Source organism: Piliocolobus tephrosceles, chromosome 11 (genome assembly GCF_002776525.5).
Source record: "Piliocolobus tephrosceles isolate RC106 chromosome 11, ASM277652v3, whole genome shotgun sequence".
NCBI lineage: Eukaryota > Metazoa > Chordata > Mammalia > Primates > Cercopithecidae > Piliocolobus > Piliocolobus tephrosceles.
Window position 1 is genome coordinate 98,159,917 of NC_045444.1, and position 25,198 is coordinate 98,185,114.

The following is a 25,198-nucleotide window of genomic DNA, read 5'->3' on the forward strand; positions in this document are numbered from 1 at the left end:
TTTATTCTATCCTTCCTTTGTAAACATAAGTTCCAATTCCAAACAGTATCTTTGTGAATGCATAGAACTGAATGCTTTTAGCAGCACCTTAGTCACATCTTGAATGCTTTGCTGGTTAGAAATTTCTTCTGCTAGATACCCTAAATCATATTTCTCAAGTTCAAAGTTACACAGCTCTCTAGGGCAGGGGTAAAATGTTGCCAGTCTCTTTGCTAAAGCATAGCAAGAATCACCTTTATTTCAGTTCCAAATAAATTCCTCATATCCATTTGAGACCACCTCAGCCTGCACTCCATTGTCCATATCACTATCAACATTTTGGTCAAAACCACTCAACAAGTCTCTGGGAAGTTCCAAATTTTCCCACATCTTCCCATCTTCTTCTGAACCCCCCAGATTCAAACAAGGAAACAATCTCTTCCTGTTGTCCATTTCCAAAGCTGCTTCCACATTTCCAGGAATTTTTATAGCAACACCCCACTCCTGGTACCAAAATCTGTATTAATTAGGGTTCTGTAGAGGAACAGAACTAAAAGGATATATAGGAAAGAGAGTTTATGAAGGAAAATTGACTCACAGGATCACAAGGTAAGGTCTTAGTATAGGACATCTGCAAATTGAGGATCAAAGATCCTAGTGTAAATCAGTCTGAGTCCCAAAACCTGAAAAGTAGGGAAGCCAATTGTCCAGCCTTCAGTCTGTGGCCAAAGGCCCAAGAGCCTCTGGCAAACCACTGGTGTTAAGTCCAAGAGTCCAAAAGCTAAAGAACTTGGAGTCTGATGTTTGAGGGCAGGAAGCATCCAGTGTGGGCGAAAGACGAAGGCTGGAAGACTCAGCAAGTGTCCTCTTCCATCTGCTCCTGTCTGCTTTATTCTAGCAGCACTAGTAGCTGATTAGATGGTACCCACCCATATTGAGGGTGAGTCTGCCTCTGCCAGTTCACTTACTCAAATGTTAACTTCTTTTGACAACACCCTTATAGATACAACCAGGAAATATACGTTGTATCCTTCAATCCAATCAAGTTGACAATCAATATTAACCATCACAGAGGAGTCTTTTACTTGGAGAAAATTTAACTCAGTTTTACCGACCTAGCATTTTAACCTCTACACCTAATTCTTCCAGGCTTAGAATTTTTTGCAGATTCTCATATAGTAGGATGACTTAAACTTTACGTGAAATACATTTTTTAAAATGTGAAAGATCACCAGATGTCTCTTACTGTGACATTACTTCACATTGATGTTCCTTGCTTTATATTTTGTGGTTCTAAAACATTTTAAAATTCAAAAGTATTCAAAGCAAAGTTAATTTCACCTTATTTTCCTTATTAAAGGAAATATGCAATGCAGAATTTGTTTAGAAAAAGGTAACAAAAAAGCATTCTTAAATTCCAAAAGTCTCTAATTCTTTTTAAAAAACTCACCATTTTAAAAATGTTATGAGTTACTACTTCAAAGAAAAGCTGATTATTCAAATTGCTTGGTCTTTCTCCTTCTATTATGTTTGAACAGTGTGAAACTGTGTGAAAACCTTTCTCGTATCAGTGACATTTAGTTATATCATGATATATTTTTCAATAAAATTCACATATTTTAGTGAAAATGCTTGTTAAAATGTACTTAAAAATAAGTTTCAGAGAAACAATGAAACAATGAAACCTGAAGGCTGCCCTCAAATAGACAATTTGAATTCCAGAGACATACTATTTCAGGAAATTTTGATCACTTCAACTCTTCACTGGAAGCCAACAAATCTGCTCCACACTAGAAATTGTAAGCTACTTGAGGCTCTCAGAGACCCCCAAATCAGGCTCTTAATACCTACGTTACAGAATATGCAAATTAGAAATAGGGTTCTTTAAGTGCCTGTGATATACCAGGCCCAGGAGGTTACAGGCATTTAAAGCACTGTGATTTTTATTATTGAAATTAATGACACAGAAGTTTCACATAACAACAGAGAACTAAATATTCTCTAAGAGAGGACTCATGTATTTGGTAGTTGGCTCATTTGTAGCATGCCCATATGTTCTATGCCAATTTCAAACTAACATATGGCCTGAAATGTCTGCATCATATTAGGGTTTGCTAACCATTTTACCATCATAGAAATCTTATACTAGGTCAGTGCTACTTACACTTCTTCCTAGAATCAACAGGAGAATTTTGAAGATAGTCAGATTCTCTTCTTTATACAAAACTTAGTCAGAATCTCTGAGTGAATTTGGATACATGCCCACATTTGGAAATCTTAATCTAGTTACCTGTGGACATGACAAACCTTGTCCTTTTGTGCTAGTGCTAGACCATGCTATCATTTTTCCCTATACAACATCTACATGCTACACAACATCTCTGCTGGTCACTTCATGTAATAATATTTTCTTCTTGCAACAAGCCATGGTCATAAAGAAGATTTAAGGTTCGTCAGTGGAAACTGAATCTAAACGTAGGTGAAGGTGGAACAATTGCCATTTTAAGAGCTAGAGCAGTAAGCTTGTGGGGTACAGAAGAGTTATTCTTTGAGACAGAAACTCTTGTTTAATCTGAGAGGGACCACATTTCTAAGCCTTTTAGTCAAACAGAAATAAAATCTACTCATTATTCTTGCGTAAAACTTGAATGCAAAAGTTAGCGTGAGTGCAGCTAAGTATACAGTTTAATAAAAAAAAGTTAGCAGAAAATGATGCTGAAGAGTCAAATGTTTTCTCTTTTTTTATTTTTAAAATAATCTTTTTATTTTAGAATAGTTTAGGTCTGCAAGAAATTTGCAAAGGCAGTACAGAGAATTTTCCTAGATGCCCAGTTTCCTCTATTATTACCATGTTACATTAGTTAGTATGATATATTTGTTAACATTTGTGAACAAATATTGATGCATTATTATTAACTAAGGTCTGTGCTTTTTGGATTTCTTTAGTTTTTTACTAACATTATTTTTCTGTCCCATTATCCTATCCAGGATACTACATTATATTTAGTTGCCATGTTTCCATAGGATGCTCTAGATTGTGAAAAAAAATTTTTTTTTGGCAGTCTTCTAAGAATTTTATTTATTTATTTATTTATTTATTTATTTATTTATTTACCAACATGGCACAAGTATACATATGTAACAAACCTGCACACTATGCACATGTACCCTAGAACTTAAAGTATAATAAAAAAAAAAAAAAAAAAAAAAGAAGGAGAGGGAAGACACCTCATTTGGAATGCAAATGTTTTTTCTTTACAAATTTTGAGCTAAGTTGTCCTATGCCTAAAGAGGCTAAAAAGGTAGTTCTTTCTTGAAAAGTGTGTGTGTGTGTGTGTATGTGTGTGTGTGTGTGTTTTACTCAGCATTTGCTCACAAGAGACTAGGGGCTACAATCAGTTCATACCATGCATGGGGTGTTGGCCAAATCTCTTGGTGCTCTTATAGAGAAAAATGATAAGCAACTGAACTGGCCTCAGCCTGGCATTACATTTACAGGGCTGTTCATATTCACAGGTGGTAGTACCCAGTGTGCAAAGCCAACTGTTAAAAATTTCTAGAATTTTGAGAGCTTTTCATTAAACAACCATTACTAAGTATTAAACTATATAAACCCACAATTAAATATTATTAAAACAAAGGTAATACATATTTTACTATCTCCTGTGTAATTGAGTTCATTTACATCTACTGAACCTGTATGGTGGAAATACTACATAATGGTGTGATACATCTCTTCCAAAATCCACACTGATTGCTGAAAGGGGAAGAATATTAGTAATATTCATACCATGAAAATCAGTAAGCTCAACAAATTGGGGCTTTCCCCCCTATTTTTGGAGAGTAGTTATTAAACTTTATCAGCACAGCACTGACATATGGTATAATTTAAGACTGAAGAAATCATGCTTTCGGAAAATGCACTGTTAAAACTTGTCTAAGGGAGTCACACCATATTCTGTGCCTGGAATATTTCCTAATATGATAATTGATGTTTCCACTGAATTAGAAACAGAAAATGAAATGAGCTTTGAACTGAATAAGAGGGAAGAAAGACCTAGGGGAAGATAAAGAGACTAATCCCTAAGGTCTGAACATGGTCAGAGGGTCTCAGTAGTGGGGGATATCTTCAACAACAACACATGCACAGGGACATGGAAGTTAATTTTGGGCCTCTCTCCCTGCAAATAACCATTCTTATTATTAATAAAATTATGTTAATAACTAATCTTTTTTTTTTCTTCTTCTTTTTTTGAAATGAGGTCTCACTCTGTCACCCAGGCTGGAGCACACTGGTACAATCACAGCTCACTTTAGCCTTGACCTCCTGAGCTTAAGCGATCCTCTTACCTCTGACTCCCGAGTAACTGAGACTACAGGTATACTTCACCATACCGGGCTTTTTTTTTTTTTTTTTTTTTTTTTTTTGTAAAAATGGGGTCCTACTCTGTTGCCCAGGTCGCTCTCAGATTCCAGGTTTAAGGGAATCCTCCCACTTCAGCCTTCCAGATTTCTGGGATTACAGCATGAGCTACCATGCCTTGTCAATAACTGGTTTTATTTGTGCTTTGAAGGGATCAGGCACCTGGGTCTTAAGAGCAGTTGAGGGAGTGCCTAGCCTAGCTGTGACATGATGGGAGTCCTTGGTAGCAGAAGCTGGGAGGTTGGCAGTAAGAGAATAAGACCAGAGAGGTGAAGCTATAGAATTTACTCCAAATTTTCAGTTAAGTTATATGTAAAAGAGAAGTAGAAACTAATTCATAATTATAAACTGTTGTACATATGTGTGTGTATAAATTTACATAAATGTTTACTTTTTATGTACTTATTACATATAAATATTTTCTATATATTTATGTTTATATACTCACATATGTTATGATTTTCAGGAAAAAATAATAATACATGCAATGCATGATGAATACGGGGACTAAGGTGAACTATGGAAGAGGGGGTATGAGATAATTCTTCTGTTCTTCCACCTGGAGGTCAGGTTAAGTACTTCCAAGGAATAAATATTCTGTCACTTTCAAGAAAGCAGGGATTATACTTCTTTAACTTTATATATATATGTATATACACACACACACACTTCATATACATGCTATGAAGTACATAAACTTCATCTATATATACTATGAAGTATGTATACTTCACCATAAAATATACTTTATAATGAAGTATATATACTTCATAGTATATATATACATACTTCATATATATACATATTTATATACACTTCATATATCATATTTATGTGAAGTATATATATATAAAGGAGAAATGTTAACTAGATAGAAACCAACCTGGATTACTCCGATCTGAACTCAGATCACAAAGGACATTAACTATTGAACAAACAAACCCTCAACAGTGGCTACACAATAGGATGTCCTGATCCAACATTGAGGTTGTAAACCCTATTGTCGAAATGGATCTAGAATAGGATTGTGCTGTTGTCCCTAGGGTAACTTATTCCATTGATCAAATTATTGGGTAATCTGTAAAAACTCACTTAGACTAGTGAGGTCTTAGTTTAGATTCTTTGGATGTTGAATTATGCTCTGAGGTCACCCCAACCAAAAAGTTTTTTTTTGAGACACAGTCTCCATCTGTCGCCCAGGCTGGAGTGCAATGGTGTGGTCTTGGCTCACTGGCACCTCTGCCTCCCGGGTTCAAACAATTCTTCTGCCCCAGCCTCCTGAGTAGCTGGGATTACCAGCACCAGCTATCATGCCCAACTGATTTTTGTATTTTTGTAGAGATGGGGTTTCACCATGTGGGCCAGGATGGTTTTGAACTCTTGACCTCAGGTGATCCACCCGCCTCGACCTCCCAACATGCTAGGATTACAGGCATGAGCCACTGCACCTGGCCAAGCAGTTTACAATTTTTAATACCGTGATAGTAGGCTAGGGCCTGTAGGCTTGAGTTTTTATTTGCATTAACGAATTAAAGCTGCATAGAGTCTTCTCATCTTATTTGTTTATATCCACCTCTTCACAGATAGGTCAATGTCACTGATTAAAAGTAAAACACAGCTGAACTCTCGTCTGGCCATTCATACAAGTCCCTATTTAGGAAACAAGTAATTATGCTACCTTTGCATGGTTAGGATATTGCGGCTGTTGAACATATGTCACTGGGCAGGCAGTGCCTCTAATACTGATAATGCTAGAAGTGGTGTTTTTGGTAAACAGGTGGGGTGAGATTTGCCGAATTCCTTTTACTTTTTGTAATCTTTCCTTAGAGCTTGACTATGTTGGGTTAACAGTGAATATAATAGGGTGCCTATTATATTGTTTATTAATATTGGGCTGTAACTCAGTGGGTTATTCTGGTCTGATGTAAGCTTACACAATAGAGAATGTTTTCATGTTATTTATATTAACATGATTGCTTCTATTAAGTAATAGATTAGTCCAATGTGATGTTTGGAGTTCAGTAGAGTGATTAGAATTTAAGATAGTAAGATGTTGAGCTTAAACGCTTTCTTAATTGGTGGCTGCCTTTGGGCCAACTGTGGTGGTAATAATTTTTACTCTCTGCAGGAAGGTTGTTTCCCAAGGTTTAAAGAGCTGTCCCTCTCTAGACTAACAGTTAAACTTACAGGGGAATTACATAATTCTGTGGGTAAGTTTAAAGTTGAACTAAGAGTCTATCTTGGACAATGAGCTGTCACCAGGCTCGGTAGGCTTGTCACTGTTACTCATGAATCTTCCCACTATTTTGCCACATAGGTGAATGTGGTCTTTCAGCTGTTCTTAAGTAGCTCATCTGGTTTTGGGGGACTTGGCTATAGTTCTCTGTGTAAAGTTATTTCTAGTTAATAGATTATGCAGAAGGTATAAGGGCTTGTCTTTGCTTTTTAGTGCTTGATATAGTTCTTTCATCTTTCCCTTACTGTATTATGTCTATTGTGCCAAGGTAAACATTTCTATCGCCTATACTTTTGTCTAAGTAAATGGTTTAAGATAGTTTGATAATATTTTTAGCAAGGTTTGGGGCTAGAGTTGGCTAAAAGTGATCAGGCCATGATGAAATCTTCTGGGTGTAAGCCAGATGCTTTGGGTTAAGCTACACTTTGGTTTGTCCAAGCACACTTTCCAGTATGCTTACCATGTTACAACTTATCTCCTCTATAGGTATCTAGAAAAGTATCAGTAATAGTGATTTCTAAAGTAATATTTGAGGAGGGTGATAGGTGTGTGCGTGCTTCATGGCTTTATTCAAACAAGCACTCTGCTCTTGGTTTACTGCTAAACCCTCCTTGAGCCCTTAGATTTCACAAAGGTTTTCATGATATTTTTCTGGACATAGAAAATGTAGCCCATTTCTTGCCACCTCATGGGTTACACCTTGACCTAATGTTTATATGTGTATACTTATGCTTACTATATAAACTTTTTAGGGTTTGCTGAAGATGGTGGTATACAAGCTGGGGACAAGAGGTGGTGAAGTATATCGGGGTTCATCGATTATAGAACAGGTTCCTCTAGAGGGAGGTAAAGCACCGTCAAGTCCTTTGAGTTTTAAGCTGTTGCTTGTAGTACTCTGGTGAATGGTTTTGTTAATGTAGCTATTCGACTTTAGGGCTAAGCATAGTGAGGTATCTAATCCCAGTTTGGGCCTTAGCTATTGTGTCTTCAGGATATTAAAGCCACTTTGTGGTATATTTTATTTCAGCTGGAATTTTTTACAACTTAGATGGAGTTTTTTACAACTTAGCTTTATTGAGGGTAGTTCTTAAACATTCTTTACACCAAGTTTTATTAGCTCGGGTTAATCATATGGCCGTGGTGGCTGCCATGAAGTTAACCAACCCTAAATATTAGTATAACTTAGTCAAACTTTTATTACTAAAGATTTATCACTGCTGTTTCCCAAAGGGGTGTGGTTGAGCAAAGCGTTTTGAGCTGCATTCGTGTGTGCTTGATACCTGCTCGTTTTAATCTGAGTGATCTAGAGGGCATTTTCACTGGGGTGGAGATACTTGCATGTATAATCTTACTAAGAGCTAATAAAAAAAGGCCAGGACCAAACCTACCTGTTTATGAGGTTGTGTGAACCCATCTAGACATTTTCCATGTCTTTCTTTGAATGGTTAAGCTATACTAACTGCATGGAATACTTAAGTGAAAATTAAAACATGAGAAAGAAAGAAGTAATATAAATGTAAAAAAAAATATAAATGGTTGTTTACAGTTCTGGAAATTCAGGGTCTTTAAATTTGAATTGACAGAAGTTTGGCAGAGAGGATTACTCATAATTTAGGCTGAGAGGATTTACTCATGATTTAGCAGTATGTTATATTGGGACAGCACTTTCAGAGGGATATGCTCAAGGTATTATATTAGTATATGGCAGAGGTTTAGTTACTATATCTATTATACAGAATGGAGGTTTTATTTGGTAGAAGGGACTTAAGATTTTTTAGAAAATTACATAAATCGAGAGGTAGCTCTTGGAGCATTTGTGGTTAAAATACGATTTCTGGGCTCTGACTGGGTTACATTTTTAGTATCTTGTTTTTGGGGTCTGGCGAGGGTATGTTTACCTAGGTTGATGGCAAAGTCAGAGAGTGAGGGAGGATAATTTGCAGATTTAATCAGAAATAGTTCCTTCAAACTGAGCATATGTGCGTGAGCATACATGCACGAGAGTATGTGCGTGAGCATACGTGTGTAAGCATCTACTGATTAATTATGTCCTTCAAGCATGATATACTTCTCCTCACAAGACAAAAACTAGCCCCTATCTCGATTATGTTTCAAATCTTCCCATCAACAAACCTGAACATCCTCCTATCACAATTCTATCCATTATAGTGGACAGTTGAGGGGGACCTAACCAAACACAACTGCGTAAAATCCTAGCCTACTCCTCTATCACTCACATAGGTTGAATAATAGCAGTACTAATTTATAACCCAAACATACCGCTCTAAATCTGATTATTTACCTTATCTTAACAACAACCGCATTTCTAGCACTCAACCTGAGTCTAAGCATCACAACCCTGTCACTATTTCATGCCTGAAAGAAATTGGCACGGTTGACACCTATAATTCCACTATCTACTATTCCTACCATTACAGGGTTCCTTCCTAAATGAATCATCATCCAAGAACTTACAAAAAATGATAGCCTTATCACTATAACCATTACAGCTACCATAACCCTACTCAACCTGTACTCTTACATACACCTCATTTATTCCATCTCGGTAACGCTATTCCCCACATCTAACACTATGAAACTAAAATGACAATTCGAAATCGCAAAATGCATACTACTTCTCCCTCCCCACCTGTCATCTCTTCTACCCTCCTCTTTCCCATCTCTCCATTAATACTAACTATAACTTAGAAATGTAGGTTAAATAAGACCAAGGGCCTTCAAAGCCCTTAGTAAGCAAATTGCACTTAATTTCTGTAACAGACCTAAGGGCTCCAAGACTCTATTCTGCATCAGTTGAATGCAAATCAACCCCTTTAATTAAGCTAAGCCCTTACTAGATTGGTAGAATTCAAACCCACGAAAATTTAGTTAACAACTAACCCCCCTAATCAACTGGCTTCAATCTGCTTCTCCCACCATGGGGGAAAAAGGCAGGAGAAGTCCCCGCAGGATTGAAGCTGCTCCTTTGAATTTGCAATTCAACATGAGAAATCACCTCAAGGCTGGTAAACAGTGGCCTTGATCTCTGTCATCGGAACACTATACCTGTTATGCGGCGCATGGGCGGGGATAGTAGGCACTGCCTTAAGCCTCCTAATTCGAGCAGAACTAGGCCAACCAGGAACTCTGCTAGGAGATTATCAGATCTCCAGTGTTACTGTTACCGCCCACACATTCGTTATAATCTTCCTTACGGTGATACCAATCCTAATTGGGGGTTTCAGCAACTGGCTAGTCCCTCTAATAATTGGTGCACGCGATACTGCATTCCCCTGGATACGTAATATGAGCGTCTGACTTCTCCCCCCATCTTTTCTACTCTCACTTGCATCTTCAGTAGTGGAAGCCGGCGCTGGAACCGGCTGGACAGTTTATGCTCCTTTAGCAGGAAACCTAGCACATGCAGGAGGCTCTGTGGACCTGACCATCTTCTCACTCCACTTGGCAGCTGTCTCTTCTATTTTGGGGCCATTAACTTCATTACCACTATTATTAACATAAACCCCCTAGGTATATCCCAATATCAAACACCCCTTTTTGTTTGATCAGTTCTCATTACCGCAGTCCTTTCCCTTCTAGTCCTAGCCTCTGGCATTACTATACTATTAACTGACCATAACCTCAATGCCACTTTGTTTGACCCTGCTGGCGGGGGTGATCCTATGTTGTACCAACATTTACTCTGATTTTTTGGTCACCCTGAAGTCTATATCCTTATCCTACCAGGCTTCGGGATAATCTCCCACATGGTAACATATTATTCTGGTAAAAAGGAACCATTTGAATACATGGGCATAGAGCTGTGATATCAATTGACTTCTTAGGATTTCTCATATGGGCTCACCAAGTATTTACAGTAGAGATAGATGCAGACACATGAGCATACATCACCCCCGCTACCATAAGTATTGCTATCCTTACTGGCGTCAAGGGCTTTAGCTGATTAGTCACCCTGCATGGCGGTAACATCAAATGATCTCCCACAATATTCTGTGCCCTATGATTAATTTTCCTTTTCACAGTAGGAGGCTTAACCGGCATCTTATTAGCTAATTTGTCACTAGATATTATCTTACATGACACATATGATGTTGTAGACCATTTCCACTATGTCCTATCAATAGGAGCAGTATTCACCATTACAGGAGGCTTTGTCCACTGATTCTCCTTGTTTTCAGGCTATACACTTAGTCAGATCTATGCTAAAATCCACTTCACCATTATATTCATAGGTGTTAATTTAACCTTTTCTCCACAGCACTGCCTCAGCCTATCTGGTATGCCTCGATGTTACTCTGATTATACTGATGCATACACCACGTGAAATATTATCTCATTCTTAGGGTCATTTATCTCACTAATAGCAGTTATACTAATAATCTTTATGATCTGAGAAGCCTTTGCTTCAAAACGAAAAGTACTAACAATTGAACAACCATCTACTAATTTAGAGTGGCTTTATGGCTGTCCACCACCTTACCACACATTCGAAGAGCCAGCCTCGGGAAAACCTAAATGAGAAAGGAAGGAATCGAACTCCCAGAAGCTGGTTTCAAGCCCATCTCATAACCTCTATGACTCTCTTGATAAGATATTAGTAAAATTGTGACGTAACTTTGTCAAAGTTAATTTATAGGTTAAATCCGATATGTCTCAATGGCTTATCCAGTTCATTTAGGCCTTCAAGATGTCACATCCCCTATTATAGAAGAAGTACTCACTTTCCATGACCACGTTCTTATATTTTTTTTAATAATTATATATATATATGTACACACACACACATAATTTGGTAAAAGGTTGATTGAGAGGAACTTATCATATATAATAAAAATGAAGGCTGGGCGCAGCGGCTCACACCTGTAATCTTAGCACTTTGTGAGGCTGTGTTGGGAGGATAACTTGTGTCCAGGAGTTTGAGTCTAGACTGGCCAACATACGGAGATCCTGTCTCTACAAACAGTAAGAAACAATTATCTGGGTGTAGTGACATGCATCTGTGATCTCAGTTACTCAGGAGGCTGAAACAGGAGGAATGCCTGAACCCAAGAGGTTGAGGCTGCAGTGAGCTGTGACACCGCTGTACTCCAGCTGGGTGACAGAGCAAGATCCAGTCTCAAAAAAAAAAAAAAAAAAAAAAAAAAAAGGATAAGAAAATAAAAATGCATATTGAAAACTGTACTCAAAAAGTGAAACAATGCATTTTCATCTCAAGGAACTAAGAGACAAGAAAACCAGGCTAGCAGGTGTACTGTGCTAGCTTCTGGTAATGTTCTTAAGTAAAAGTTAATTCCTAGAGTGAGTTTCAGTTGACCTGGAAAGCCTCTTCTTATAAATGTAGTGACAAAGGCCATCTACGGTGTGGGTCAGGTGCAAGTCCTTACCTTCTCAAAATAGCATTAAAAAGGCAGTTGAGCTGCCATTTGATCTTAGTGCATTCTTTTTTAAAACACATTTTAGATTCTGTTAGTTCTCATTGCTAATATTTTTTTCAGAAAAATTGCATCAGAATTCATAAGTGATCTTAAGTTCTTTTGTTTTTTCTTTTATTAAATCAGGTCCATAAAAATCTATTGTACAGGTATTTTAGAAAAACGATCTTTTGGATTCACACAGATTCAATGTATCCTTTCCATGTCTAATGTTTTTCATATATTCCCATTTCCCTAATTTAGGGTGTTATTTTAAAATATCTTTTGCAAACAGTGTGTGTGATTTCATTCCATGTATATGTTTATGCAAAGTTAGATGTGTTGTATGTCTAATGCACACAAACTGAAGCTGTACTACAATACATCGAGGGTAAATTTTCTTGCTACTTTTTAATTTTGTTTTGCTTTACTACAAAGTACCTTAGAAAGGTACATCTATTTTACCTAAATATTTCATATAGAAGGAGTAACACAAGTTGGTAATGTAACAAATCAGGTTTAATTGTACTCTATCTTGAGAATTCTATTTCAAGAAAGCTAGATATATATAATACAAAGTGCAATACTAATTAGGAGTGGGTCATTACTATGATATGTAAAAGTCATTGAAAAAAAGTTTAAAACATGGATAGTTTGAATGCAGGCAGAACATCTGGTTTAAACAAGTGATTAGTCCTGGAATTATGTTCATGAATACAGTGGTATTGATGAATTTGCCAATTCCCCCTCTCCTACTTCAGTTGTTAGTTGGTATTTGTTTCTAGAAACCAACTTAGAATGAGTGATGTACCTAGTGTAATCAAAGATAAAGGTTGCAGGGTCTGGAGCCACTGAGGTTTGTTCTTCTCAGTGTCTTGACGAGCTACACCTATGAGAGACTACCTTCTAGTTACTAAAACACACTTAAAATGTAGAAACATAGTTAAATGTCAATGAATATATAATGAAAATATAACTGTCACATATTTTAAAAATACTTCTGTCCTCATATGGTCAATTCATATAAAAATTGTAATTGGAAAGTCCTTTATTCTTTTGTCATAAGAAATCACCCTTGGATTGACACAGTAACTCATTTATTGCTCATAATAGGCCTATGAAGTTGATGATAATAACAGCTCCTGGGCAAAAAAAAAAAAAAAGAAAGAAAAAAAAGAAAACCTATGTGTTATCTTTCATGCAGGAGCACAGGCAATTACTTTACCTGGCAGGGTTCCTGGGGGAAAGTTGTCCTCCCACACCAGACTTGGTGCCCAGTCAATGCAATGCAGTCTCTCAGGGAGTTGCAATAAGAGACTCAGGGTTTGCTGACCAGTCATGTCTCATGTATGTCTCCCATCCTGGCCCAGGCACGCTATTCAGAGACCTCTTTATTAAGGTCCTTTGATAGCAGCTTTTCTTAGATGCTTTCACTAAGATCTCCTTATAGGGAGGAAGTAAGGGGGTCTGGAAGACACCTTTTCTCCACTCTGACTCCATACTCAGTACTTTTCACTCAGGCCTTCCCACCCCTTTCTCCTTCAAGCTTCCAGGTTCATAAAACTTTCAGAACAATTTTTTCCCACTCCCTCCTCAGTGCAACAATTCCCCATGTCTGCACTGATCCATCTGACCCTCACCTGGCACTGTTTTAGGGGGGAAACATGAGACAGTGAAGTTGGTGCTTTTTCTGGTTTAGTCTCTTGAATAAACCATTGCAGTAAGTGATTAAAAGCTTGGCTGTTACCCCATTTTTGCTTGTCTGAATAGACCACTGTCACCTAGTAGCCTAGCTCTCCACTCAGCTCAGCTCTTGACACTCTGTCTTTTATAGGGGAGGAAATGGAGGGGCTAAGGGCATAAATGACTTTTTTAAGGTCAAATTGCTGGTAAGCAGCAGTGCCAGTTTTCAAAAAAACCAATTGGGCTCCCAAATTCATTCTCTGAACTATATCATCTTCTCTGATAAGAAATCATTTTTTCTCTATTTTTCCATATAAATATTCTTGTATATTCCTATTTGCTTAAATTTTAGAGGGCAACTTATTCACATCATTTTGATATTCTTGTGGGGCTGAGGGGTCATTACTATAGTGCTCCAAGTAAATGAAACATCATTCACTATAGGATTTTTTCACTTCGAAGGATTAGTTTATTGAATAAGCCCAGTTGATAGGTAATAATTTCTACTAGGGATGTATGAGGAAAAAAAGGATTTCTTCAAAAGGCTGAGAACTTCTCCATAGCCCTCCTGAAGTTTGAATTTAAATACTTCAAGTAAATTTTAGAAAATATAACTTGGTTATAATTATTCCTAAATAATATATTTTTAAGGAGTATCATTTTTAATTGCTTTTATAGATACTTCAGACCTTTTCTTCACAGTCTTAACCACTTTTAAGTGTATGTTTAGTAATGTTAAGTATATCACATTGTTTTCCAACAGATCTCTAGAACTTTTTCAACCTTGCACAATTACAACTTGACTCGTTAAAGAGCAATTGAACATTTAGCCTTCCTTCCAACCCCAGGCTACCACCATTCTACATTCTGTTTTCTGTGAGTTTGACAGTTTAGTTACTTCCTGTAAGTGAAATCATACAGTATTCATGTTTTTGTGACTGGCTTATTTCCTTTAGCATAGTGTCCTCAAGATTTATTGTTGTAGCATGTGACTAGATCTCCTTAACATCATCCCATTGGTCTATTTTAGCTTTTGCTCTTGGTATTTTTGGTGTTATATCCATGAATGTATTGCTAAACCTAGAGTCATAAAGCTTTCTCCCTATATTTTCTGCCAAGACTTTTATAGTTTTAAGTCTTATGCTTAGGTCTGTAATTCGCTTTTGAGTTAATTTTTGAACATGGCATATGATAAAGGCCCAAGATCAATCTTTTGCACGTGAATATCTAGTTTTCCCAGCATCATTTGCTGAAGAGACTTCCCTTTAAAATATATTATTTATGCCTATCACTGATTGAAAATTATATTAGATATTAATCCTACTGCTAATATTTATAATTTGATGTACTAATAAGCATATTATCATATTAGGTATCTGTTTCTTAAGCATTTTGATAACTGTATCTCAACCTAACTTGTTTTCCTTATAATCCATTGTAATTTATTTTATGTATTTATTGATTGCTATGCATTCATAAATTAAAGTATTCGTTTTGTGCTCATTTATTCTTCTAAAAATATTATGAGAAGAGGTCAATGGGCTTCACCAAGCTGCTGCAGTGTCCATTGCCTCAAAAAATATTAAAAAATCAGAGTTTGTTTTTGTAATTTACACACAAATGAAGTCTTGAACTAGGGCAACCATAATAATAAATATGTAAACTCAAGAAATGGGCAAAAATCAGGATGACTCAGCGATTAACTGCCAAGAGCCAAGTGAAAGTAAAGACAGTAATGACCCACCAAATTTTTAACCTGGTTGAGTGATTGGTTGGTGGTATATAGTTCTAGGGAGTCATCAACCTAGAGGTTGCATTTAAAGCCCTGAGAGTGTCTGAGATCACCCCTGGGGAGAGGACAGAGAAATAAATTGACTAAAGATAAAACCATAGGAAACTAATAGTCAAAGAATAGTCAATTCATTATTAACAGCTATGGTGTCATGTGGTACATATAATGTGTCAGCAAATAAAACTACTATGTAAATAATAAAACTTTGGCAATCAATTCGTAATTTGTAAAAGACCATTGGTTATGACTCTACTCTGCATTTATAATTTTTGCACCTGCAATTATTTACATGCAAAAAACAATACAGCCACAGTTGCCTAATTATAGGCACAACCATCCAAATTTGTCTTCAAAAAGAATAGCACAAAGAGACACCATCTGTGAAAGTGCAGCAAACCCCTCAGACCTTTCCTGCTCCAAATTCTGTAAGGCTGGTGGGCACACTTCCCTTTTGGCTTCTGTCTCAGGCTTTATTCTTGCCTGATCTTATTCATGCATTACAGACTAGTCAGTCTGATAAGCTGATAGTTAGCAGGCCTTTCCTTTTACCCAACCAATATCCACACCCCACCACCACTACCCCGCCAATATAAAATGTGCAATAGTATGGGCAGACTGAAAACAGAAGCCATTTCTGAAACACATCATTTGTCTCGTTAATGTGAAAATATTCCATTTTTTTCACAGGTAATTTTACAAAGTAGGCAACGTGAATACCATAAAGACAAAATCCCATACAAATTTCTGCTCAAAGGTGACAAGAAAATTATGTTACTCTACTTTTTACATAAAGTTTTAGCCATTTATTAAAAACACAGCTGTCAGTTTTGATCAAATATATTCATATTTCCCCATTATATTATTAGGGTCATGATGAAATTTAATAATTGTCCCTTGGAGTTTGATTTTTCACAAAAATGTCATAACACAATCAGTAATAGCAAATAATTATTGAACTACGTTGAGACAGTTATGATTTCAGCTGGGAAATATATAATAGATGAGAAATACAAAACCCAGGTTAACACTTGATAAAGATTCTGTTCTCATACAAATGTCAGTAGTAATAAATGTGGGGACAACATAGCCTGCTTTATGAAAATGAAAGAGATACCAGACAGAATAATTTTCAAAGGTTTAAATCATGGTTCAAACATTATTTGCTTATTATTTAATCGTATTAAACACTTTAAATCTGATAAATTCTTTGTGGTAAAAAGAATACACAATTTAAGAATGAGAAATTCAGTAGTTTATTAGACTAATGACTAAAATCAGACTGTAACATGTTTCTTCTATATGAAATCTATATTTCTCCATTCCATAAGTGTTTGAAATCATTAGTATGACCATGAAGTCTTCAGGGGCAAATGAAGGCTTAAGAATTCTGCAACATTCACTAGTTTTTACATTTTTATTTAAAAAATTACAGTGAATAGAAAGGTACATTTTTGTTCTACTACCTTTGTCTCAATGGTATACGGGTCACAGAGACTTGAAGCAATGGTTGGATACCAGCCTTAAGTTCGTGGATAGTGGGACACAGGTTTGTACATTGGAAGTATGATTAAGTAATTTAAAGTAAGCAAAGAGGAACATGTTAACACAATGAGAATTTGTGATGAGGAAACATGATCCCCAAAAGAGAATTAACTGGAAGTAAAAGGTTGGTCAGCCATTTGTTCTGTCATATATAAGTGAACATTTCAATGAGTGCAATCAAAGTTCAAAATATTAGTAATGGCATGATAAGCATAACTCATTCATCTCCAAATAGGGTAGAACATTTTGAGACATTAAAAATAATAATTCTACTTACATCCTGAACTACCATTTGTTGACACAAGAGTCAAGTTGGAAGGCCATGGGTTCCGAACAATATCTTGCCAATGAATGGTGTCCGCATAACAAAGGAATTTGTTCTGGTCTACATAGACTCCACCATTTAGGATTTCTGTATTAAAAAACAAAGAAACAAATCTTTTGTCAAACTGCTTGTTGATGAAAAGATAATCAACAAAAACGATTTGCTCTTAACTATTTTCAATGTTAAATTAGAGTCATGCTGCTAATAGCCAAGAAACCTTTTAAAATATCTTCCACTGAATCATATACATTGATTGCAGGAATTTGAAAAGATTGAAAATTACAAAAGTGAAAAATAACCACTCATATTTGTACACTCTGAGAGTAATGCTCCTAAGATTTTGATATAAATGTTACAGTCTTTTATCTGTTTTCTTCCCTAGAATTAAAATAATATTTTATATAATATTTTATAATCTGTTTGTTTTGTTTAATATTATATAATGAGTATTTAATAGTAATTACTACTCTGTATTTTAATGAGAATAGGATATGTCATAGTATACATTAAATAGTAATTATTTAACCAATCCCCTCTTGTTGGTAATTTAACTTATTTATTTCTGATTGGTCTTTAAAACAAATTTCCACACATGACATTCCAAGGTCATAGAGTGTGGATATTTTTAAGATTTTTGGTATCAATTGTCAAATTATCCTTAGAGAGATTGTTTCAGCCAAGGTGACATTGACCGCAGTCAGTAGGTAAGTAATTAGCACAAAGTGGAAGCTAAAATTAATGCCTCAATCACAAAAATGTTGTCATCTCAAATGAAATCGATAGGATTGCCTATTATTCTTAGCAACACAAAGCAATGAATAACAAATCCTGTGGTTCATTGAAATAAGGATATGGCTGTGGGATAATACGCACTAAAGCCAATTTGTACTTGATTCTTTATTTCACAACACTGGCCTTGATTAGCTAATTTGTCCTCCACAAACAATGACTGACCACAGAAATGAATTCTCTTTTGGATAGCTTTAGGTCATCCAGGAAAATGAAAACTGAGATCTATCCTCTGAAAATATTATTCTTATTATTTGAAGAAATTAGCTAGAAATACACATAGCACCTTCCTGCCCAATATGTACTACATTTTCCCCTATTGTTCAATACAAAAGCCATTTAAGAGAAATCATGAATCAGTCCATAAAGTGTTCAACTAGAAGTAATCAAAACCCAATTAACAGTTTATAGAAAAGGGTATTTTTTTTTTTTTTCCACATAAGAAGCCTGTAGGAGGCAGTTGCAGATATTAGTTCAGCTGTTCCACGGTGCCCACTATCTGTTCTGCCATCCTCAGTGTGTCAGTTTTATTCATTTCAGGCACAAGATGGCTGCTACTTCTAAAGACTGAACTGCAGTCTTTCTGAATTGCAGGCAGGATGAAGTCAGACCAGCAAGCAAGAGACTTCCTTGTAGTGAAGCTGTGACTTTTTATTTGGGAAGAAATGCTCTGCTCTAGGATCGTGTCTGCATTTCATTGGCCAGAACAATATCCCATGGCTATCCCTACCGCAAGGGAGATTAAATAAGTAACTATTGAGGTGGAAATATTGCTACTGGGACAAAACTCAAACCAGTAGGAGTGTGAGTGAGGAAGAAGAGGGACATGGATACTGGGAAGGCAACCAACACCATCTCCCACGGTAGCCTTGACAAACTCATCTCTCTTGTGTAGAACCACAAGCTAAATTTGTAGAAGTCATCTTAAACTGAAAAGAGATAAATGAAAGGAATGTGTGGCAGCACAAGAGGGTTATTTGCGGATTGGTGGTCACATCCCAAGTGCCTTACTGCATTGCATGTACGAAACCCTCCAGATTAATTTTGATATTGCAGTTCTTTCTACATTTAAAATCACTCCCATTTTCATCATCAGTCATTTCCCTGACTATTGGTTCCATTTTCTTGGTGAGGGGGAAAAAAAAAGAAAAGAAATTAGATCATCTTTCTACTTCTAAAACCCAGTTCATTATTTTTTATGACTTAACCATACAACCTTCATCAAAGCAGAAGGGAGATGTAAGACGTAAGAAACATTGTGAAATGAATTTCTACATTAATGTTTGGCATTAAGTTTTTATCTAAGAAATGTGACGATCTCATGCTAATAGCTTTCTCATGAGACATTAGGTGATGCTCTTCTGCTCTAGGAATAATTTTCCATTAGATGACAAAGAAAGGAGATTTTGACTGCTATCCAGGAAATAAAGGTTATTTTTCAGTCTACATTTAGAAAAGTCCTACTTCAAAAAAAAAAAAAAATGTTGAAAGGTAATAGCTCAAACATTGCTGAAAGAGTGTGTATTTTTCAGGAGTCACATTGTATTTCAAATAGTTCATGCAAAGGAACACAGTATCCATCTCCAACTTCCTATCTAAAATTTTTCAAATAGAATCAGATTATATTATACTGAATAATAGTCTTATCAAACCCCTTTCTTCAACAATATTAATCTGCTATGAATGTTGACATTTGTTTCTTAGAAATAGTGTGTTCAAGAGCTTGGCTTATGCTTGGAAAAGGGATTTAGAAAGGAGACAATAAAAAATCCAGCATAATCTTACACGTTAAAATTTCAAATTAATACACATGATCAATCCAGATGATGCTTTTATCATCCCTAATTCAAAACTCAGCATCTGCTAGCAATTCTGGCCAGGAGGATTTATAAACGTTTAGCAATTAATGATGGGTAGTTTATTTGTGTATTGTTTGTTTTCCTTGAAAATATTCTTTTTTCCTTTATGCTTGGTATAAACCCTATTCTGCTGTTCAATATCAAAACCTCACAATCAGAGAATGTAGAATTTTACTGACACTTATAGGACAGTTTTAATGTACAATCTTACACTTTTCTTTTGATTAATTTGATTACCTAAATATGTGTCAGAAAGTAATGTTATAATAGCATTTATATATATTCTTAAAGTTTTCATTGATTTTGTAACTTTACAATTTTAAAATATGAATTTGACATATTTTTGTGAGAAAATATATTGAAGTAGGTTTATTTCTGGATTAAAAAAATTCTAGAGAATAGATACTAACCTGTAAGAAAGTTCTTAGAAATACAAATTATTTACTTGTTAGAAGGAATACCTAATGTTTCTGTCTTGGTTGACTACGGAGGCTTGACTGCATTTTCTAGATAAGAAAGAGGGACAAGGACTAGGAAAAGAGAAAAGCTTGTTTAGATGTTTATCTAGTAAGAGTACAAAAATGTCTGGCTATATTTAGATTGTGTGGTAACACACAAGAATAACAAAGTTTTCCACAAGTTTTATCAAAGACTTTACCAAGGAATCACCTGTGTTGCACCAACCAACAGTTTCCCTCTCACTAACAAGAAATAAAGTAACAAATAAGCATTAAGAAAGATAGGCAAAGGAGGAACACATTTAATTGATACCCAAACAAAGATGCAAAATGTCTGGATGAGTGCAGAAACTAAGACAGAAAAAGGTTGAATGCCTGAATGAGCGTAAAGTATCTCATTTCATTGTATTTTACTTCCACTGCAGAAAATGTATCAGAGTAAATTGAGAGAGACACAGACAGATTCTTGGTCATTTAATCAATTGATAGAAAAAAGCTACTATGAGTTTTCTTATCATATTATATACAAACATTTCTGGCAAGTTCACAAAACAGAACTGTTTCTTTTTAATAAAAGTCATGGTTAAATATAGTAAGATATATTAGACATGACATCGATGAAAAAAGTATCATTTCATTGCTGAAAATTTCCAGTAAACACTTAAATATGTTTGTGTCTCAAACGTTTCCGACTAGATTAATCCAATGCAAGTCAAGTAAAAGATGTCATGAATCTTTTTGTATACAGAGTAAATTGTAATCTACACTATTTTCCAATATATTGAATTTAACTTATATATAGCATAGTATTTGTAACTGAAATATAATTAGACTAAGCCCCATGAAAGTAAGACATATTTTTCAGTGCTGTATCTATAGCATCAAACCTAGAGCAATAGTTACTCAATGAATAATTCTTATATTTAATTGGGAAAAAAGGTACCATGGAATTTGCAACCAACATTTATAAGGTAACTTCTATTGTAGCTCCTAATTTTAAATTATATTCCGACCAAATCAAAGTAAGAATGAAAGTTATCTTTTCCCATAAACACTTTATAGGTTATCTTGACTGGTCCTGTGTTTCAGAAAGTATGAAGCTGTTTCTGTTTTGTTCAGAACCATATCTCCAGTTTCTAGTATTATGCAAGGCTCAAGGAGATACACAATAAATATTTGATTAATTGAAATATCTATACAAAATATATTGAATTCAAGAAAAAAATATATATGTATAATTCTGTGGTTAGAGATTTTATAAACTGAAAGAAAAACTGCATTTATTATATAAAAGGCATATAACTGATAATATACAATATTACTGTAGACAATACATTTGATATTTATAAGGCATTTTTATTCCCAAACCTATTTTGTACACCAAACTCAATTATTAGTTACCAGGTGAATAATGATGATCTTCAGCTATCCTGTACAGACCAAATTTCTCTAAGCCTATGCAAATCACCTTGCATATGCTACAGAGAAGCCTAAATTTCCTTGTATTGAACTGTAAGTCTACCTCACATTGTCCTTACATTTTTCAGAAAGGTATAAAGTGCCAATATAACATTTGAAAGAGGACAGAAAGTATTTGTATCTTAGTCATTCACTCCACAAAAGTTAGCCATTGGACCATGTCTTTCCTTGATTTCCATTTTCATGAGTCTAATAAAGAAGGAGATGTTTGCATTATTTAAATTACTTCTTTGTATTCTTCATTTCTTGTCAAATGCTAGTTACTGCAGTGAATTTGGGGATGAGTGCCCATTAACGGAATCACTGACATTTTGCGAATATGTTCTCTCAAAAACTATGGTAAAATACTGAATAATAGCATTTTTTCTGTGCCCTGTATGAAATGGTCTAATTGTGGTGTAATATCCCTGCTGAAAATACAGATTAATATGACCTCTATACTAGGTTTAAGAAATTTACAAAATTGCATCGACCCCATGCACAATTTGTAACCATTTTGTAAATAAGATTGAATATCATTCTCTTTTTCCAAAATAAATATTATAATTTTAAATGTAGTTACACTCTATTTCACTTTAGTCTATATGATCGATATTATCAGTGAATATTTTAATTCTACTGAAAACCTACCAACTATATGATATAAGAAAGATCTAATAAACAGGAATGAAATATTTAACCTCTATTCCTGATTGTATTATCTAAGTATCTTGTTTTGCAGGGGTGCATCTACAGGTCAACCTTAGAATTAAAATGATAATTAAAGTAATAAAGATTGGAAATATTTCACTTGTCTAATCACAATAGGGGCATTTAAATGATGCATATATCAGACTTACACTGTCTATCTAAGTCAAAGGGCAGAATCAAGAATCAAAATTCAAGGCAGCAAAGCCCATTTTCAAGATGAAGCTACAGAAAGCTGTTACAGGACTTTCTCAGACATAAAACAATGTATCTTTCTCACTGTCATCACCTTAAGCCACACAAATCTGTTGGCAGATAATGATACAAAAGTAATATAGCTCACATCATCCACCTGTGATACTTAATACATCACCTCTGGAATGGACTTGGTCCAGAGATTCCTGTATCTTACCCAAACCCAGACCTTTCAGCTGGGAGCACAATGAATTGCTGCTACCCCACTGGGTCAGCCCTCAAGGTTCATTATTAATAAGCTGAGACTCTAAAGGCTAATGAGAACTGGGTGCTTGAGGAGACAATGGCTCATTCATCATCAATCAAGCTTTGAAGTTTTTATACAGATGATTTAAGGAGAGTTGAAGTGTGCAAAATTGAAATGTCACATTTGTATTGGGAGGGGGTAGAGGGTGATAATGTAAATGAGTGATGTAACCTTCTATATTTCAGCTCAATGATCAGAGTCAAAAGCTCATGGATGCAGATACTAAATGTTTTTCCATCAGAGTATAGCAATTCAGGAAGAAACTATTAGATCCACTGGCTGAAAATCAGCTTGAGATAGAAAATAATATCTTGATTTCAACCGAATGAAGCTCAGTAATGCTTGTTGCAATGTTCTAACTTATTAATACATACTTTAGGGTCCACTACAATTCTTAGCTTGCATTATGTCTCAGTTTTGAGTTCTAGCTCCTCTGAGAGCTCTGCTATGACCACCTAGTTCTTAGAGTTCCCCCTTCCTCTAACTCCTGTAACACTGATTACTCGAGCCACTTATCTGACATAGAGCAAATGCTACCTTACCTTCTTATTTATTCTTTTGTGTACTCACCTTGTCTCTACTATCTTATTGGAGGTCTCTAAAGGATTAGAACTATGATGTACATCTCTCTGTGTCCCTAGTGCCAAAGAAAGTATCAAACACATAGTAGAAATTCAAATGTTTTTGATGATCATGATAATAACATCCATAGAATGTGACCAATTTTTATAAAAAATTATTACCTGCTTAGTGATAGCATAATGTTAGTGACATGCACTAGATGTTTACATTATAAATCCCATAAAATATTAAATATGTTTATGTTGATCTTAATATATTCTTTCTGTTCTAATATTAAGAAAGTAGTCATCACTTAAACTCATTGATATTCCCTGGAAAAAAATAAAAATATACGTTATCTTGTAACAGTACTCAAATTATGAGTATAGGATTTCCTCCTGAAATTGTCTTATTATATAATCCCATATGTATGTCAACATGTCTAACTATTTTCTAATAATTTTTCCCAGATTTGTATTCTCCCTCTGTTTTATTTCTGTTAAAATCAACATAAATGCTGTAAAAGTCACCTAGACTCAAAATTTGAAATTTATTACTATTTCCTTTATTTCTATATTTAATCATCCATGGAGCTCTAAAGAAAATTTCTCATAGTGTCTCTTTTTATATCTACAACTACTACTTAATTAAGGTTCTATCATCTCATACCAGATTTAACTTCTTGCCTGTAATCTATTCTCCCCACAAATCCATCTTGCATATTAAAGTCATAATATATGCTGTATTATAAATAGATAGATAATATACTCTAGGTAGGTGGCGAGAGGTGGTAGGGGAAAGAAATCCTGCTCTATTATGGCTTTGAAGTGTAAAGGCAATAATACTGAATCTAGTTAACTGGATAAAATAAAGCTCATAATACAGTTTTGTTTCAACAAAGCAAAGGTGGGCCTTGTCGACCTTTATGAAGCTCAGTTTGCTCAATTCTGTAATGGGGGTATTGTACTCCGAGTATCTGTCACATAGTTGTTTCTATTATAATTTTAAATTCCTAATTATTTAAATAGTGGTTACTTATTGGTACGAGCAAGGAATACGCTTATTTTGGGTATTCATACTGACAATGCATTAATCAGTATTAGATTAGGTTGTCGCTTAAAGAGTATAGACTTTATTTTTCTTTTATATAAAAATCTGGCTAGGTTATTCAAGGCTATTATATAAAAACCCACAATCATCAGGGAGCCTGATTCTATTTTTTTCTTGTTGCTCTACCATCTTCAATACAAGGGGAGTTTCCAACTGGCAAGAACCGTGCAAAAGATGGAGAAAATAATGAAGGACAAAAGAACAGAGCAAGAGTACATGTTGTATTTTGATAAAAACTCCTGCAAATTGCCACAGCACAATTATACTTATATCTCACCAGTCAGAATAAAGTCAACGAAACACAGCTATGTGCATGGAAGGTAGGGAATCAAAGTATTGGT

General features: G+C 35.3%; 1 protein-coding gene across 4 annotated transcripts in view; it reads right to left on the minus strand.

Moving 5' to 3' along the window:
- ERBB4 (erb-b2 receptor tyrosine kinase 4) overlaps positions 1-25,198 on the minus strand; it is a 1,165,464-nt gene that overhangs the window by 405,539 nt on the left and 734,727 nt on the right. For all 4 annotated transcript variants that reach the window (XM_023220194.1, XM_023220218.1, XM_023220201.1 and 1 more), the window contains exon 4: positions 17,365-17,499. In XM_023220194.1, coding sequence (XP_023075962.1) covers positions 17,365-17,499 — 135 coding nt within the window. The remainder of the gene's footprint in view (positions 1-17,364; positions 17,500-25,198) is intronic.